The sequence below is a fragment of the Notechis scutatus genome, chromosome 5 (genome assembly GCF_049901735.1).
Source record: "Notechis scutatus isolate UNSWTSFEM ecotype Mainland chromosome 5, rNotScu1.2, whole genome shotgun sequence".
Taxonomy (NCBI): Eukaryota; Metazoa; Chordata; class Lepidosauria; order Squamata; family Elapidae; genus Notechis; species Notechis scutatus.
Window position 1 is genome coordinate 7,752,203 of NC_142013.1, and position 18,471 is coordinate 7,770,673.

At 42.7% G+C, this 18,471-nt stretch overlaps 1 protein-coding gene across 17 annotated transcripts in view; it reads right to left on the reverse strand.

The window, feature by feature from the left end:
• DLG2 (discs large MAGUK scaffold protein 2) overlaps positions 1 to 18,471 on the reverse strand; it is a 1,023,659-nt gene that overhangs the window by 448,232 nt on the left and 556,956 nt on the right. For all 17 annotated transcript variants that reach the window (XR_015749696.1, XM_087966067.1, XM_087966065.1 and 14 more), the window contains one exon: positions 1,149 to 1,310. Coding sequence is in view for 16 of the 17 variants with exons in the window: in XM_087966067.1 (XP_087822193.1) it covers positions 1,149 to 1,310 (162 nt within the window). In the remaining variant the exon portion in view is untranslated. The remainder of the gene's footprint in view (positions 1 to 1,148; positions 1,311 to 18,471) is intronic.

The window sequence follows — 18,471 nt, forward strand, 5'->3', positions numbered from 1 at the left end:
GTCTGCAAAGAACGCTTTTCCAAACCTGGCTTTTATCCTCTTCAGGGAGGGGCTATTACCTTGCTGCCTTACTCCCGAGTTGCCTGTGGTGCTGTAATTGTTCTTTCCTCCGAGCAATCCTTTGTGCACGTGCACTTGGCACAGGCTCCTCGGGAACCTCCTCACCCCTGCTGCCAGCCCCCACAATCTCTGAAGGCAGCAGCCCACTCCCTAATGGTCCTGGCCACTCATCTGAGTCCTCGCTCTCCACAGCCGTCTGCACCTGCTGCCGCTAAACACAACAAGCCCCCTGTTTTCAATTGGCTTGCACCCAAAGTGTGCACAAACCCCACCCTTATTTCCTTCCAGAAGCTGGTGAAAATGTGGTTTTGAGGGAACCGACTGAATGCGATGCCATTTCTTAATGTTTAGTTTTGCAATTCAAAACCTCATTTTAATTTTGATTTGTATCTTGTCTGGTTTCTGTACAAAGACGCAAAGACTTTGGCTGTTTTCAGCTGGTAAGATAATTTTTGAAAGATCGCCGTAACGTAGCTTAGAAACTGGAAAAGATAATTCTCTTCTCGACAATATCTATTCACATAATTACGTCCTTTCTCTGCAAAACAAAGCTTTTATAGAGAACAGGAACAAAACCTGTCGCAGATTAAAGATTTATCTCAGAGCTTAACCACACTCAAAATGGTTACAATTTGTACAGGTAGTCCTCGACTTACGACCACAACTGACTGAACTCAACATTTCCGTTACTAAGTGAGATGGTTGTTAAGTGAATTTTGCCCCATTTTATGACCTTTTTGCCAGAGACGTTAAATGAACCACTGCTGTTGTTAAGTTAATAACAGGGTTGTTATGTAAATCTGGTTTCCCCGTTGATTTTCCTTGCCAGAAAGTCACAAAAGGATCCCATGATCCTGGAACACACCAACTGTCGTAAGTACATGCCAGTTGCCAAGCGTCTGAATTTTGAACACGTGGGGGATGTTTCAATGGTCATAAGTGTGACTTTTTCAGCAGCATTGTAACTTCAAATGGTCACTCAACAGATGGTTGTAAGTTGAGGTCTACCTGTCCATCATTCTCATCAGACAAAAACATACCTCTTTTCTTTGTGTTTTCATTTACATCAGAGAAGGAGCTTTACTGACCTTCAGAGGCGAGATGTGCGACTGTAGAACATATCCATGGACATTTTCTATCTGCGATAAGTTCTTTTCAGAAACGTGGACTAGTTCTGGACCTCTCACTTCATGGGTTAAACGAGGTAAAGTATGGTCATGTGGTGCATCTTCATCTTGATAATGATACTTCTGGAAGATAGAAGGGAAAAAGAAACATGAAGGAACCGGGAGAAGAAAATTTTGAATTTTGATCATGATAAAGTAGTTTGAAAAGATCTTTTTGAGCGGTTCAAAAAAAAAAAAAAAACCAAAAACTAGGGATCGCACTAATGATGGATAAAACTGCCATCCATGCAGATGCACTTCACCATGTAAAATCGCTGTCAGTCCTGCCCCAACTTGGTTCTTTAGAAAAGAAAGACCCTCGACTCCATTCCATAGTGAAAGGTATACTCTTACTGAAAGTCAAAAGCAAAGACAGAACTAAGTATTCGCACACCAAATTTCCCTGGTTAACTTTCCCCTCAGTCACTTCCTTCCCAGTTCCTTTCAAATTGCACGCCCATACTGTCCAATTAATTTTGAATAAATTGTTTTGGGAACTGTCTCTTCCACGGCGAGTTAGTTAGAGAGCTGTTAGCTGTTGCATTCCGATCTGGTTTGACCTTGACTTGTTTTCTCTGGAAAAGACAATGAGGGTCAGCTTCCTGCATCCCACCAGCTCCCTCCCCCCTACTCAATGGCAGACTGGCAGCTAACGTTTGCAAGCTCAGCATAAAATAGCAGTTCTGACAATTGTTCTTGCAACTATCATTCTGGACTGCATGGTCAGTTCTTGCTATCCCCAATAGGACCATGAGAAAAGGACAACTCTAAATATGACCTCTAGGTGAAATAAATAACCACCAACATCTTTCTCCTTTGCATGAAAGAGAGGGAAGAAAGTTAGACGATTTAGTTCACTAGCTACGGCGTCAGTACACCTCACAACAGATTGTACAGTTCTACCTGTAAAACTAACATTTAGCCATTTTGCATAGTTGATTTCCATGAAAACATTTGGAACCCAACGATTTAAGAGAAAAATGAGCTTTGGAATGGATGAAGTTGGTTCTATTTAAAACAAAGCATGCTATTCCAATGGAATCAGCAGTGGAAATAACAGAGAGAGCCACTAGTTCTGAACCAGCCTTAGCAAATAATGATAATCCGCTTACTCACGAGTACAAACAAACCCATTTTCGAACAGGGCAGGAACAGTCTTTTATTCACGTGGATAAACAAAAACCAAATGTAATTAGTCCCAACAGGCCAAGAAATCCAAATTGCTTGCTGTATCCTAAAAGTGAACAGTTGTCTGTGACAACCAGCCACTCCCATACCATTGATATTTATTTCCTAGTCTCGGAGGGGCTGACTAGCATCTATGCAGGGGTGGGATTCTACCAGTTCGCACCTATTCGCTAGAACCGGTTGTTAACATTCTAAGCAGTTCAGAGAACCGGTTGTTAGAAGAAATTATTTGCCTAATCCTGTAAGGAAGGCAGGAGGGAAACATTCTGGTGTTGCTTACAGAAACTGCCTCTCCGTTAACCCTTATTACATTCTTGGCAGGACTGGACTTCCTGTCTCAGGAACTTCTCTGGAGGTTTTTTTCCCCTCCTTTGCTGGTACTTTGCTTGTGTGGAGTGACCATTTAAAGTTACAATGGCACTGAAAGAAGTGACTTATGACCATTTTTCACACTTACGACTGTTGCAGCATCCCCACAATCATGAGAGGCCAGGCAAGGAGATGCGTGCCTCGATGTGAGTGATATTGAGTTGGCTACATCCAGCCAATAACATGACCATCAAGCCACACCCACCACCTAAGCCATGCCCACAGAACCGGTTGTTAAAAAATTTGAATCCCACCCCTATGTCTATGTCTGCTTTACCCTGAGAGCTGGCTTATTGTTTTCCTTTGCTCTCCTCTCCTTTCCTCTCTGTGCATATGTGCATCTGGGATGGACCCCATCTGTTCCTCCTCCTCACTTAGCTCAGGCCGTGGAGACATCTGCCTCTCCACTTGGGGGAGGACAGAAGGCCCCAACTCAGTCTCTGATGCTATTTCCTTATCAGAGTCTTCCAAAGGCTCCAAAGCCTTCCAGGCTCTCCCTCAACCTCCTCCTCATCTGACTCTGCAGCTAGGTCTGCTGGCAGCCGACAGGCCACAATACCAGTCTAGTCTAATAGTGAAGGCATCAGGCTAAAAACTGGAAGACCGTGAATTCCAGTTTCGCATTAGGAATGAAAGCTAGGTGAGTGATTTTGGGCCATCACCAGGAGACAGTGAGTTCTAGTTCCGCATTAGGAATGAAAGCTAGGTGAGTGATTTTGGGCCATCACCAGGAGATCGTGGATTCTAGTCCTGCCTGAGATATGAAAGCTGACTGGGTGAGTTTGAGCCAATCATCAAGTGCCTATGAGTTCTGGTCCCTCCTTAGCCATAAAAACTGTCTGGTGGACTTTGGGCCAGTCCCCCACTCTCTCTCCCTCCCTCCCACCCTCTCCCTCTCCCTCCCTCTCCCTCCCTCTCAACCCAACCCAACCCATCTCACAGAGGTGTTCTTCTAGGAAAAATAGGAGGAGGAAGAAATATTATTCATGTTTGCTGTTGAGTTATTTATAAAAATAATAAAGATGGATTAAAAATAAATAAACAAACATGCCAGGTGGTTGGGAAGTAAGGACACTATATTTCTCATGTGCTGGACGATCCTAGAAGAACGTATCATTCAATTAGGAAAGCAGGGGAAAGCATCAACCATCTGATCAAGTGAGGACCATTTTACGTGACCTTTTGAAAACAATTTTTACTCATGTTAAAGTTTCACGAAACAACATCTGATGGAGTCACAGTTGAGTTCTCACCTCTTGCATTAGGAAACTTCATGTCCTACCTAGAAAATTTGAGTATTGCTCAGCTATCCTTCTGTAACAAACACAAGTGGGCTTCCTAAATTTTTCAACCAAATTTAGTTGAATTTTTTTCTTCTTGAGAACTTGGATGAGTAGGAGCATTCAGAAACAAAACAAGAAATAACCAATGAATGTTATTTCAAGAAGAGGTCTCTTGAGATTTAGTGACCACCCCTAGAGTACTGCATCCAGTTTTGTTCACCACATTATAAAAAAGATGCTGAGACTCTCGAAAAAGTACAGAGAAGAGCAACCAGGATGATTGGAGACTGGAGGCTAAAACATACAACGAACGGTTGCAGGAACTGGGCTTGGCTAGTCTAGTAAAGAGAAGGACCAGGGGAGACAGGAGAGCAGTCTTCCAATATTTGAGAGGTGTCACACAGAGGAGGAAGGGATCAAGCTATTTTCTAAAGCGCCTGTAGGCCAGACAAGGAATAATGGATGGAAACTGAACAAGGAGAGATTTAACCTGGAAATAAGGAGAAACTTTCTGTCAGTGAAAACAATAAACCAATGGAACAGCTTGCCCTCAGAAGTTGTGGGAGCGCCATCACTTGAGATTTTCAAGAAGAGATTGGACTGCCATTTGTCAGAAATGGTGTAGGGTCTCCCACTTGGATGGGGGGTTGGACTAGATGACCTACAAGGTCCCTTCCAACTATGATTATCTGTTATCTGTATGATAGGAATCCAGGAAGGTGGTTAAAAGTTTGTTATTCAATGAAAGAGAGACCTTCTTCTTTCCGTCCTTCCGTCCTTCTGTCTTTGTCTCTCTCTGTCTCTCTCTCTCTCTCACACACACACACACATGCAACCACAACATACATTTTGACTATCATATAACTGCAAAAACATCATGCTTCCATTCATGAGAATTCTCCAAAATTCTTTTCACCTTTGGGGAAAAAAAACTTAAGTTGTTCTGCATTCAAATAATCCCCCCTCATATCCCTTTTGCCTTAGTAAAACCCATCCGTTTTATAGCTTATGGACATATTTGGTTTAAACAAAAATCCATCAAGCTTTCCTAAAATTTGATGTCTCTCCATATTCTGGAACACCCAATGTTTACCTTAAAATTATACCGTAAATTGAGTCTACATCTTTCTCTCCCTTTTTAATGAAAATATGATTCCCTCTTAGGTCAAAACAAGCACAAGTAATATTAAAAGATTACCAAAAGAACTGGCTGTCCATTTAAATACAGCTGGAGAGTAAGGGTTATGAAATGGAAAAGCTATTTCACAGAAGATGTAGGCACCCATTGAACTTGAAATGGTGAAAATATTTGTGGCTTGGGTGGTAGATGTTGGCGGTAGGTTGTTCTACAAGGTTATTGTTTAGTTTCGAAACATTTTGTCATCTGGCTAAGTAACATCTTCAGCAGAGCTTGGGTTGAAGGGTTGAAGGGCCTTGTTTCAGTTCTCTTCTGCTTTTACTGGTCTTATGTAATCAGTTGGTCATGTGACTGACTGGTCACCCCATCTGAGGGTCACCTGGTAGTGAGGTCATCCCATTGAGTGATTGGCAAGACTAGAACTCACAGTCTCCTGGTAATTGGCCCCAAGTCACCCAGCTGGCATTTATGGCTAAGATAGGACTAGAACTTACCGACACCTGATGACTGGCCCAATGTCACCCAGCTGGCTTTCATGCTTGAGACAGGACTACAGCTCACAGTTTCCTGGTAACTGGCACAAAATCACCCAGCTGGCTTTTATGGCTAAGGTAGGACTACAATGCTCAGACTCCTGGTGACTGCCTAAAAGTCACCCAGCTGGCTTTCATGCCTGAGACAGGACTAGAACACACAGTCTTCTGGTGATTGGCCCAAAGACACCCAGCTGGCATTTATGGCTAAGGTAGGACTAGAACTCACCGACACCTGGTGACTGGCCCCAAGTCACCCAGCTGGCTTTCATGCCTGAGACAGGACTAGAAATCACAGTCTCCTGGTGACTGGCCCCAAGTCACCCAGCTGGCTTTCATGCCTGAGACAAGACTAGAACTCACAGTTTCCTGGTGACTGGCCCAAAATCACCCAGCTGGCTTTTATGGCTAAGGCAGGACCAGAACTCACAGTCTCCTGGTAATTGGCCCCAAGTCACCCAGCTGGCATTTATGGCTAAGATAGGACTAGAACTCACCAACACCTGATGACTGGCCCAATGTCACCCAGCTGGCTTTCATGCCTGAGACAGGACTAGAAATCACAGTCTCCTGGTGACTGGCCCAAAATCACCCAGCTGGCTTTCATGCCTGAGACAGGACTAGAAATCACAGTCTCCTGGTGACTGGCCCCAAGTCACCCAGCTGGCTTTCATGCCTGAGACAAGACTGGAACTCACAGTTTCCTGGTGACTGGCCCAAAATCACTCAGCTGGCTTTTATGGCTAAGGCAGGACCAGAACTCACAGTCTCCTGGTAACTGGCTTAAAGTCACCCAACTGGCTTTCACGCTTGAGATAGGATTAGAACTCACAGTCTCCTGGTGACTAGCCCAAAGACATCCAGCCAGTTTTCATCTCCAAGGTGAAACTAGAACTCACAGGCTCCCACTTTCTAGACCAAACTGGCTCTCAGCTCCCAGTTGCCCCTGCTGGTTTTTGTGTCTGAACAAGCAAGGTTGTTGATTCCTTGGCATCAGGCTTAGTGGTTGAGAAAGTAGTCAAGGCCTCTCTTGAAACAAGCCAACCTTTCCCCCCCCCATAATTAGCCGTCCGTGCCCATCTACGCACGTGCTTGTGCATGCACATACGCACACTACTGCTCACAGCTTCAAAAAAGAACAGGTGGAGAATAAATGATAATTACAAATCAATGCCTACTACTAAGAGGGCATCATGTACTGCCAACCAAAACAGATATTTTAAATCCTCTATAATTAACTCTAATAGTGCAGCACAGATTGTTCTACTGTGAGCACTTCACGGAAATGTGGACGTTTTTGAAACAAAACTTCCATACCAGAAAAAAAAATATAAAAAGGCAAAACAAGAAGCCAAACACAACTCAACTCTGTTTGTACAAAATCGTTAAACAGAAGCCGCCAAGTTTCAACCCAGCTCTCCCGCTTTGGAGCTGATTATTATTATTACTCGTGGATGGGTCTGAATTTATAAAAAGATAGAAAAAGGAAGATAAAGCTGATCTGAACACTACTCAATTTTAAAAATGGGGATGGAAAATACTCACGGTGTCTCCTGCCACGATTTTGCAGTGCCAAACACAATATTGCATCTGATCGTGAGATGGAATGAATAATGAGTTGGAATAATAATGAAAAATGAGCGATGAAGTCAGGACAAAATGCTTGGCTTTAGAATTCATCTGGAGAGTAGACATGTTTAGCAAGCTTTTATGTATTTATGTATTTATTTACTTAATGTACTTATTTATTTATTTATTTAATTTATATGCTGCAAATTACCAAAGGCAACTCGAGGCGATTTACAGCCATTCAGTAAAAATGCCATGTAAAACATTAAAAGAATAAAGATCTTAAATTTAAAAAATAATTTAATTTAATTTAAAATTTCAATTTAAAAGGTCCATTTATAACTGCTGATTTACAGTTTCCTCTGGAATTGGAGATTGTGATGATAGGATTTATACATTCAGTGACCATCCTATGCAAAATTTCTTTTGAGTGGTTCAAGTGAACCATGAAACTCAGTCTGAATTACAAACAATGCCTACTAATGATGATAGAGATAGATGGATAGATAGATCAATCGATTGATCAATCAATCAATGATGATGACATAGATAGATATAGATAGATAGATAGATAGATAGATAGATAGATAGATAGATAGATAGATAGATAGATAGATGATAGAGAGAGACAGACAGAGATAGAGATAGAGATAGAGATAGAGATAGATAGAGAGAGAGAGAGAGAGAGATGATCGATAGACAGACAGATGACAGATAGATAGTCAGAAGTGACAGAGATAGATAAATAGACAGATGATAAATATGATCAATCCATCGATAAATGATAATGATGATAAAATAGATAGATGATATACACACACAGATACACTCATACACACACAGAGAGATAATGAGAGAGAGAGAGAGATCTATATCTATGTATTTATTGATCTACATATCTTAGATATTGATGTATTCTGAGCCACCATGTTTAACCAATTATAAATAATTTTGAGAAGAGGCGTCTTTATCTTCTCATTCCCTGGACATTCTACAAAACTCAGCCAAGCAACAATTGGAAATAAGATTTGCCCAACCTTGCATTTAAAGCTTTACTTGCAGTATATAGTTTTCTATCGCAACACCATTCTGCATTGTTGCATCTTGGTGTCATTTCAGGTTGAGAACACAAGATGGCAGAGGAACCATTGTGTTGAAGGTGATGATATTTTGGCTGATTTTTAAGAAAGAAGGAAGGGGGGGGGGAAGCAACCGCAGGATGAAGGGGAATAAAAAAAAACCCATTCGCGCTTAGATAAAATGCTAAATAGATATATACGAGAGAATGACCATGCGATACAGAAGAGGAGGAAGACAAAAGGTCATTTTATTTAAATGGACTTCTTATTCTTGTTGGAAACCAGCTGAGAAGGTCTCATATATGGCGATCATATGATCCTGGAATGCTACCGTGTTTCCCTGAAAATAAGACCCTGTCTTATATTTTTTTGCCACCAAAAAAGGCACCAGGTCTTATTTTCAGGGGATGTCATCCACTGACTAACCTCAATTGTGTGTGTTGCCCTCAGCCTCCTTTTCGCAGTCAGTGGCCTTCCGGCAAGGTTTTCCTGAAGGCCTCTGCAGCCAATAAGAGAACTCTGGATCGATCCTGAGCTTTGTTACCAGCTCCAGAGGCCTTCAGGAAAGCCTTGCCACCCTTGCCAACTGCAGAAGAAATGGGCCAGCAAGGCAGGTGTCGGGGTGTGCAAGGCCTGGCTTCAACTGTCCAAAGGTAAATAGTAGGGCAGCTCCACTCCCCCTATCCCCACCCTAGCTTAATTTTTACCTATCCACTCTGGAGTGGGCAGGATCTTAATTAGGGCTTATTTGGGGAGTAGGGCTTATATTGGGTGCAAAAATCAAGCTAGGATTTACTTTCAGGTAGGTCGTATTTTCAGGGAAACAGGGTACTAATAATTACTTCTGTGTTGGAAGTGCTTTCATGGTGAAATAATCTGCTGGAGCTATCACCCTTGCCTGGGGGACACCCAATTGGGGGTTCCTTTTGCATCCCTGTGAAGTTACTCACCAAAGTGGTACCCAAAGTGGTAACCAAGGTGGTCACCCACTGGGTGGGCAGGAGCTGGAGCATGTGACGGGAGCTCATCCTGTCCCATGGCAGCAACTGGATTTCCAACACGATCCTGTTGATCGTCAGCTCAGCTCAGTCCTAACCTTGTAGAGCCACCACACTCCTACCCTTGGAGGCTGCAATCATTGTAAATGCATTCTGATTGCCAAGCGTCTGAATTCTGATCCTGTAACTATGGGGGATTCCGCAAGGGCCGTAAGCGCAAGGACCCATCCTAAGTCACTTTTGCAGTGCCACTGTAACTTCGAACGGTCGCTCAGTGAATAATTCTAAGTTGTAAGGAATAATCCTAAAGTTCTAAGGAGTGCCTGTATGGAGATGTACTTAACGATTCCTGGGCCGTGGTACCTGTAAAATCGAAATAGAGCCCGCTGTAAAAATGCATTTGGGAATCACTGCCAGAAATATCTCTCTGAGAGAGGCAGCCTCTGACACAATGAGATCATTATAAGCTATGTCTGCTTTAGGTGCTGAAAAGATGAGTAGTGAACCTACCCCCACTAGATTCAGCCTTAGAGTAAACTCATACCAATCAAAGAGATGTAAGTTATTGTAATTATCATCTTACTTGCCTCATTTAACAGAAGAACAGAGTCAGAAGGGAACTTGGATGTCTTTTAGTCCAGAGTCTTTCTAGGTTGGTGGCCTGGAGGGGCAGGCTCCTTTACACATGCATGCTCATGCGTGAACGGGGTTGCAAACGTGCAACACTCACAGTGACGCACAGTGACATTAGGGCCTTAATAACACCAGCCACTCATGCAGCCCAGTGGACAGCAGGCCACAGCTCGGTAGTGGGCTGTGGCCCCCCCAGGTTGGGGACCCTGTGTTAAGCCTGGATTCCCCAACGGGTGTTAAGGAAAACAAACTAAACAGAATGTACAGCGAAGTCAGATAGGAAGACAGGTAAATGTGTGAGATAAGTTTTCTAGTTAACACGCAGTAAAAATACAGATACGCTTGTGCTATCAAAAATATAGTTTATTCCATTTAAGAATTATAGCATAGTCATTATAAACAGTCCATTAGTCATATACCAAATTCAGTCAAGTCTTGTCGAGGATACTCTAATTGCAAAGTCCGTGTGGAATAGCCAGTGTCAGTACACATATAATAAATCTGTCCAAAACTTATCTTCTCTCAGTTGAGAAATATCTTCAAAGTAATCCAACACTTCTTCTCCTCCCCGATCCAGCAAGAATGCAGTCTTCAATAAGCCAGCCAGTAAGAGCCAGAGAGTGCCTTGCTGCTTATATAGTACTTTTACAGCTGCACCCTTAATTACATTCCTTTAGCTTAAAGTCACATACACTTTATGTGACAAACCATGATTCATCATTTTATTATCTTTACCCAAAACAGTTAGGGTAAAACAATGTTATCCCTAACACCCTGTTTTAGTCCAACTCCCTGCACAAGCAGGAGACCCTACACCATTGCAGACACATGGCTGTCCAATTTCTTCTTTAAAATCTTCAGTGATGGAGCACTCAGAACTTTTGGGTGGCCAGCCGTTCCGCTGATTAAATTGTCAGGAAACTTCTCCTTAATTCCAGCTTGGTTCTCTCCTGAATGAGTTGCCATCCATTCCTTCTCGTCCTGCCTTCGGGTGCTTTGAAGAATACATTGACCCCTCTTGTAAGAAGAACTTATTTCAATAGCTGTGGTTGAAGGACCATGTTTGGATCAATACAGGGTTGCAACTGTCATAAATATATGTATGGTTGCCAAGCACCCTTATTTTGATCATGTGGCCATGGGGATGCTGCAGTGACTGAAAGTGTGAGGGCTAGTTGTAAGTCACTTTTTTTTAGTGCCGCTGTCATGGTCATTAAAGGATGGTTGTAAGTTAAGGACTAGTCATTGTGGGATGAGAGCAGGCAGAGCTGGGGGTGGTGGTGGAGTAAAATGCATCATCAATTTAGAGCCTTTGCATTGCCACAATAGATTTAAGTCCCAGCCTCCTTGACTTCCATTGACCTTTATCTAGCATCAATTTATTATTGACCATTAGTTGACTAGTATCTTGTGATTACTACAGTGATATTGGGAGTGCCAAGGCACTTCCGGGTTAAAAGGATTAATCAGTGACATCACAGTTGCTCACAGGACACCCATTGAAGGCTCCTTTCACATCCCTGCTAAGCTGCTCACCGAAGTGGTACCCATCTATCTACTCATAGTATCCTGTTTTCAAATTTCTGGGTCGGCAGGAGCTGCCGCAAGTGACGGGAGCCCATCCCGTCCTGCAGCAGCAACCAGGTCTCGAACACCAGCCTGCCAATCATCATACCAGCATCCTAACCACAGGAGCCACCGTGTTCCTTCTATCTTGTGAACGACTTGTGAATACGTTTGAATAAATCTTCTGGGTTACAACTTTACAAATTATCCTCATTCGTTGCACCTGACACTTTAAATGAAGAGGCACCAAGAATGAATTGTACATTTCCCAACAGATATTTCTTACCTCTCATCCAGGGGTGGGATTCTACCTTGTCGGATCGGTTCTATAGAACCAGTTGTTACAATTCTGTGCATTTTGGAGAACCAGCTAATTATGCCACTGGTTGACCCCTCCTCTTCCCACCCTGCCCACTCACTCCTTACCTGGCACCATCAAACTTGCCTGCTAAGTTGCTATTTTTCTTTTTTTTTTTTCCCCTCTGACCTTCAGCTGTTCTGCTGTGCCGGGAGATTTAGATTAGCTAGAAAGAAGGAAATCATTGGATTTCTTGCTTTCTAACTAATCTAAAAACAGAGCTGAACCTTCCTTAGGACTGAAGCTTCTATTTTTCAGTGAAGACTCAGGTAGCAGATTGCAGAAAGATAGATCTCTGAGTGAATCTGTGATTCTGCAAGCAACTCAATCTGCCTGCCTACTTTAGCTGATTTTGGGTAAAAGTTGCTCTTTTTTAATAAAAAATTCAATATTTACATAAATATTTATAAGATTTACATACAAGCCATGCCCAGCTAGTCACATGACCACCAAGCCATACCCACAAATTAGGCCACACCCAGAGAACCAGTTGTTAAGAAATTTGAATTCCACCCCACTCTCATCTTAAACCAAATAAGCTGTGACTACCTTCTTCTTAAAATGAAACCATGATCTCTGATGGTTTTGGCCACTTGGGTTTATTTCTTGAAGATTTATTCTGGGCTGAGTTGGCATCACTAAATAGAAAAATGTAGCAGGAAAGTTGCACTTTTCATGAAAATAAAGAAATCAGTCAAAAGGGCACATCAGTAGGCTGATGTCAACTTTAAAGAGGCCCTTAAAATAGTAGAAAGAGACACACACTCAGAAAGACAATTTCCATTCAATTAAAAGCTGAGCCATTCTTGATAACAAAATGCAGATCTTGCTAACTAATCATCAGGCTTGAGCTCCGGAGAGAGAGATATGATATGAAGGAGTCACATAAACATAAAATTATAATTATTATGCTCACAGTCAAAAAGAGAGGAGATAAAGAGAGGTTCTATTACAAAGGGCTTCTGTAGTAGTCAGATTTAAAAAAAATAAAAATGAAGTAATTTTTTTTGTAATGAATCCTCGGTGTCCCTTATTACACATTGGTGCAGAATTAGGGATCTGAATGTAAGAATAATTTTATATTTGTTTTCAAAGGGTTTTGCTAATTAAATTTTAATTACAGTAATATCAGCATTACTGTAATACAGTAATACAGTATTCCAGTATTTGAGGGGCTGCCACAAAGAAGAAGGGAGTCCAATTATTCTCCAAAGCATCTGAAGGAAGAAAAGAAACAATGGTTGGAAACTAATAAAGGAAAGAAACGACCTGGAATTTAGGAGAAACTTCCTAACAGTGAGGACAACTAACCAGTGGAACAGCTGGCCTTCCAGAAATCATGGGTGCTCCATCATTGGAGGTTTTTAAGAAGAGGCTAGACAGCCATTTATCTGTAATAGTATAGGCTCTCCTCCCCTCCAAAGTCCATTCCAGCTCTCTTCTCTTCTCTTCTCTTCTCTTCTCTTCTCTTCTCTTCTCTCCTCTCCTCTCCTCTCCTCTTAAAGAAGAGAATGTCTAAGGCTGATGTGACAGCTGTCTTGTACTTGAAGGGCTGTCACTGAGAAGAGGAGGTCAAGTATTCTCCAAAGCACCAGAGAGCAGGACAAGGAATATCAGGTGATCATTAAAGAGAGATCCAACCTAGAACCAAGGAGACGTTTTCTGACAGTGAGAACAATTAATGAGTGGAATAGCTTTGTTATTGAGAGTTTTGCAGCAAATAATTCAGCACCAGAAAAATAAACACAGATGGCTGATGCTTCATTTAACATCTTTATAAACATAAGTAGATTTTACAAACCAGTTGTAGATTTCTCCAACATGGAGCAAACTCAAACAGAAACATGTTGCAAGTTCAGAGCAGAGCTCCAATCTTCAGCAAGCAAGCAAGTTAGTTTCATCTTCAATAGACAGACTCAGAGCTCCAACATCTCCGCAGAGTTGCAGAGCTGAATATAGAGCCACGCCTAGGTTACTTTTAGTTTCAGTTTCCAAACTATCCTCATTGGCTGATTCAGTTGCTATGCCTATTCATTGGCTGATCTTGTTACCAAGCTCTACTCCGGTTCATGAATATACTGACATTTGTCTTCAGGAGTTGTGGCTGCTCTGTTGCTGGAGGTTTTCAAGAAAAGATTAGACAACCGTTTGACCAGGATGCTATAAGGTCTCCTAATTTGAGTAGAAGGTTGGACTAGAAGACCTCTGCAGTCCCTTCCAGTTGTATGATTTCTATATTCTATGCCACGTTTATGGAGAAAAATATTGAAAGAGTGTCTTTAGAATGTGCTCCTTTGAAAGGACTCTTGCTAAGTGGCTAGCAATTACTTAGCCAAAACTGGTTGGTCTTAAAACTGGGCAAACTTTCCCCAAAAAATATTTGGGAGAGGCACTACAGTACTAGAGAATATTACAGCTGCAAGGTACCCCAGGAAGTCAAAGAGACAACTGGGAAAAAGCAGTGGCAAAGCAGTGGCCGTTAAGTCTCCTGAAATCCGTGTTATTCTGTTGCAAACCGGGGAGGAAATAGATTGTGATTCTTTTGCAAAAAACGTATTTCAGAAAGAATCTTTCTCGTCTTCCTGCTCTTTAGATAAGCGATAACAAGAGCCATTTCAATAAACGATACAAGAGCTTTATCGCTGTATAGTCGTGTTGTGGAGTAACTCGGGAGCGAAGGTTAAATCCTAGGATTGCGAGACAAACCACATTGGTTTCTCCATATTTCTCTACTGCTCTTCCAGAAGACAATCTCATAACTATTTACATACCTCAAATATGAGCACTGCCAGAACTGAAATAAGACAAACCGCTTGTGAGATATTTCCTGTATGAGAAACAGGATAAAAATGGATTCAATAAAGATACCACCAACGTACCGGGCCAATTCCTTCTTCCCATCTACAGGCATCATGCAATGAGTCAAACTGAATCAGCTTTATAAAGCCTTAGTAAGACCAGGGTTAGAATACTGCATCCAGTTTTGGTCACCGTGTTATAAAAAGAGGTTGAGACTCTGTAAAAAAAAAGTGCAGAGAAGAGCAACAAAGATGATCGGGGAACTGGAGGCGAAAATGTATGAAGAACGGCTGCAGGAATTGGGTATGTCTAGTTTGATGAAAAGAAGGACTAGGGGTGACATGACAGCAGTCTTCCAACCAGAGGGGGTATTCAGCAGGTTCTGACTGGTTCTGGAGAACCGGTAGTGGAAATTTTGAGTAGTTCAGAGAACTGGCAAATACCACCTCTGACTGGCCCCACTCCCATCTATTCTCTGCCTCCCGAGTCCCAGCTGATCGGCTGGGTCTTCTTTGGTTGCCCTGCACAGGAGAACGGAGCTGGAAAGCAGGTTAGTGGGATGGGGAAAGAATGGGATTTTGCAGTACCCTTCCCCTGCCACGCCCACCAAGCCACGCCCATAGAACCGGTAGTAAAAAAAAATGAATCCCACCACTGGTTCCAATATCTAAGAAACTGCCACAAAGAAGAGAGGGAATCAACCTATTCTCCAACACCCCAGAAGGCAGGACAAGAAGCAATGGGTGGAAACTAATGAAGGAGAGCAGCAACATTGTCATTTCTGCTACCTCTAACTCCCTAACTAATATTTCTGAAAAATGAAATTTGAGGGGTTATCTAGCAAATGGCACATCAATGAAATCAATCAATCAATCTTGGCTGAAAATAGCTTTCAAAAGCCTATCTTCTCCTGTAATATGAAAAGATCAGAGTTGGAAGGAATAGGAATGGAACATCTGGGTCTATTTTTCTTTTGTAAATAAAAGCATTTAATATCCGGAGAGGAATTTTGACTGCTGCAGTAGTCATAAAATGACACTTTTACAGGCCTAAAACGTCACATTTGCATATGAATGTCATCCTGGATGTGAAACAAAAAATGTGTTCATAACCATTTTCTCAAACTACATATCATATTATACATATATAAATATATTTCTCTCTCTCTTTCTCTCTCTTTCTTTTTCTCTCTCTATCTTTCTCTCTCTCTCTCTCTCTCTTTCTGGCTTTCTTTTTTCTCTCTCTCTCTTTCTCTCTCTCATTTTCTCTCTTTTTCTTTCTCTGTCTCTCTCTTTCTCTCTCTCTCTCTCTCCTTGTCTCTGGCTTTATTTCTGTCTCTCCCTTCCTGTTTCTCTCTCTTTCTCTGTGTTTCTTTCTCTCCCTCTGTTTTTCTATCCCTCTGTTTCTCTCTCTCTCTCTCTTCCTCTCTCTCTCTCACACACACACACACACCACACAACACACACACAAAATGTTGGCTTCATCTTCCCACTTCAGAAATAACTTTGTGTTTTGGCTGTAATATGCATAAATTCCTGTCCACAGATTCAGAGAATGGCAATGATGAAATGTTAACTACTCAGTTATTTCATGTAATTGCCAGGATAATCAAGCAAGCATTATATTGCTGAGATAATTAGGATACAGTTGGCAGGTGTCATGTCACACCAAAAAACCTCAGCTAGGGCAAATAAGCTCCCCAGATAATAGACCATCATTCTCCTATGCAATTCCCACCGAAATGATTTCCTTGATTAATAACCTATCTTTCTTCCCCCAGAAACTTTTCAAGCAGGCTAACGAAAATGTTACACAACCGGAAAGTTGAAAACACACGTTTTGTCTTACGTACTAAAACCAATTAACAATCTTAAAAAGATGGTGTAAGATTCAGTTTCTTAATGATTTTCTAGAGAATGGAGGACAAATTCAAGTCCTCAGGGACAACAAGAAAAGTACAGAAGTATGTTTTCTCCCTTTTTCCAGAAAGAGCTGCCTCTGGCAATAGAGAGAGAGAAACGTAACGGTTCTTCTCCTGTGGACCTAAATACCTAGAAAACTTTGTACAGGTAAGACTTTGATTTACGATCACAACTGAGCCCAAAATTTCCATTGCTAAGCCAGACAGTTGCTAAGCGAGTTTGGCCCTATTTTATGACCTTTCCTGCCAAGGTTATTAAGTGAATCGTCACAGTCGTTAAGTTAGTCACGCGGTTATTAAGTGGCTTCCCTGTTGATTTTGCTTGTCAGTAGGTCACAAAGGTGGATCATAGAACCCAGAGACCAGGGCTGAGCTGCTGGGGGTTTGCAGGAGTTTTGGGAGATCCTCTAGCTAAGATTCTACACAGTCTGGAGAACCTCCAAATCCCACTCCTGGCTGGCCTCGCCCACCCCACCCTGCCCCTCCCTGGAGTCCCCACGCAGCCCATTTTGGATGCAGGTAAGTGCAGGGCACCTGTGGAGGCTCAGGGAGGGTGAAAAACGGGCCTCCCGGAAGTTTGGGAAGGCCGGAAATGGGCCCATTTCTGGATTCCAGAGAGCCTCCGGAGCCCGGGGAGGCCGTTTTCACCCTCCCGGATGCTCAAGAAAAGCCTCCGGAGTCTGGGGAGGGCAAAAACACTCCCCCTTGCCATGGTGCAGGAGGCCAACTAGGCCACGCCCACCATGGTCATGCTCACCCAGCCACTGGGCAGAGAACCTGTTGCTAAAAATTTTGAAGCCCACCCCTGTGTATACCCAGTAAAAAACAGCAAACAATTCAGTTCCTTAATCACAGATCTCATGGTGAACTTCTGCAAAACATCTTTTAACAGCCTGTGTGTTGCAGTTGGCACCTATTGTATCTCCTGGACCCTATTCAAGAGTAAGTTCCATGTAAAATGCATGGTAGTCATCCAGACAAGATGTAATCAAAGTGTGAATAACAACAATCGAAGCTGACTGGGTCAGGAAAATTAACAGCTGGCAACCCTAGATATAATTGTGAGAAAAGTATCCACCACCACAGCAACCATCTGCGTATCCAATGACAACTGAAGATTCAAAATTATTTCCAGATTCCAAACCGAATGTTTAAGGGGGACTACCTCCAAAAGCCAACGGAATATCAGACTCCAAGTCCAGCTCCTGATTCACCAGAAATCCAAGAGAGATGGAAACAGCTTCAAAATTACTAGCAAAGACACCCAGTGTTGTGGTCCACTTGGCAGCCTGCGGAGACATCAGACAGTGGGGAGGAACATGGGTCAGTTCTGGAGTCTGGGGAGGGCTCAGACGAGGAATCTCCATCTGACACAGAGATGAGGCCAGGGCCATCTAGGAGTTATGTGCTGACTCCAGGAGCCTCCAGGATCTGACAGCAGCGAGGCAGAGGAACAGGGGGAGCCGGTTCCCAGTGCACGTGTGCGCAGAGCTGCCAGAAGGCGAGAACGGTTAAGACAAAAGGGGCAACTGGGGAGTAAGGCTTGGAGGTTCAGGACAGGATCGAACTGCTGGCTGTGGGAATGCAGTAGAAGTGGCCTGCAGTACAGCACTCCAACCACTGCACCATCGAGGCTTTAAGCCAAGGGTCTTCAAACTTGGCAAGTTTAAGACTTGTGGACTTCAACTCCCAGAATTGCTGAGCTAACATGACTAAAGGAGGGATTCTGGGAGTTGAACTCCACAAGTCTTAAAGCTGTCAAGTTTGAAGACCCTTGCTATAAGCGATGCTTGGGCAGGGTCTGGAGTATT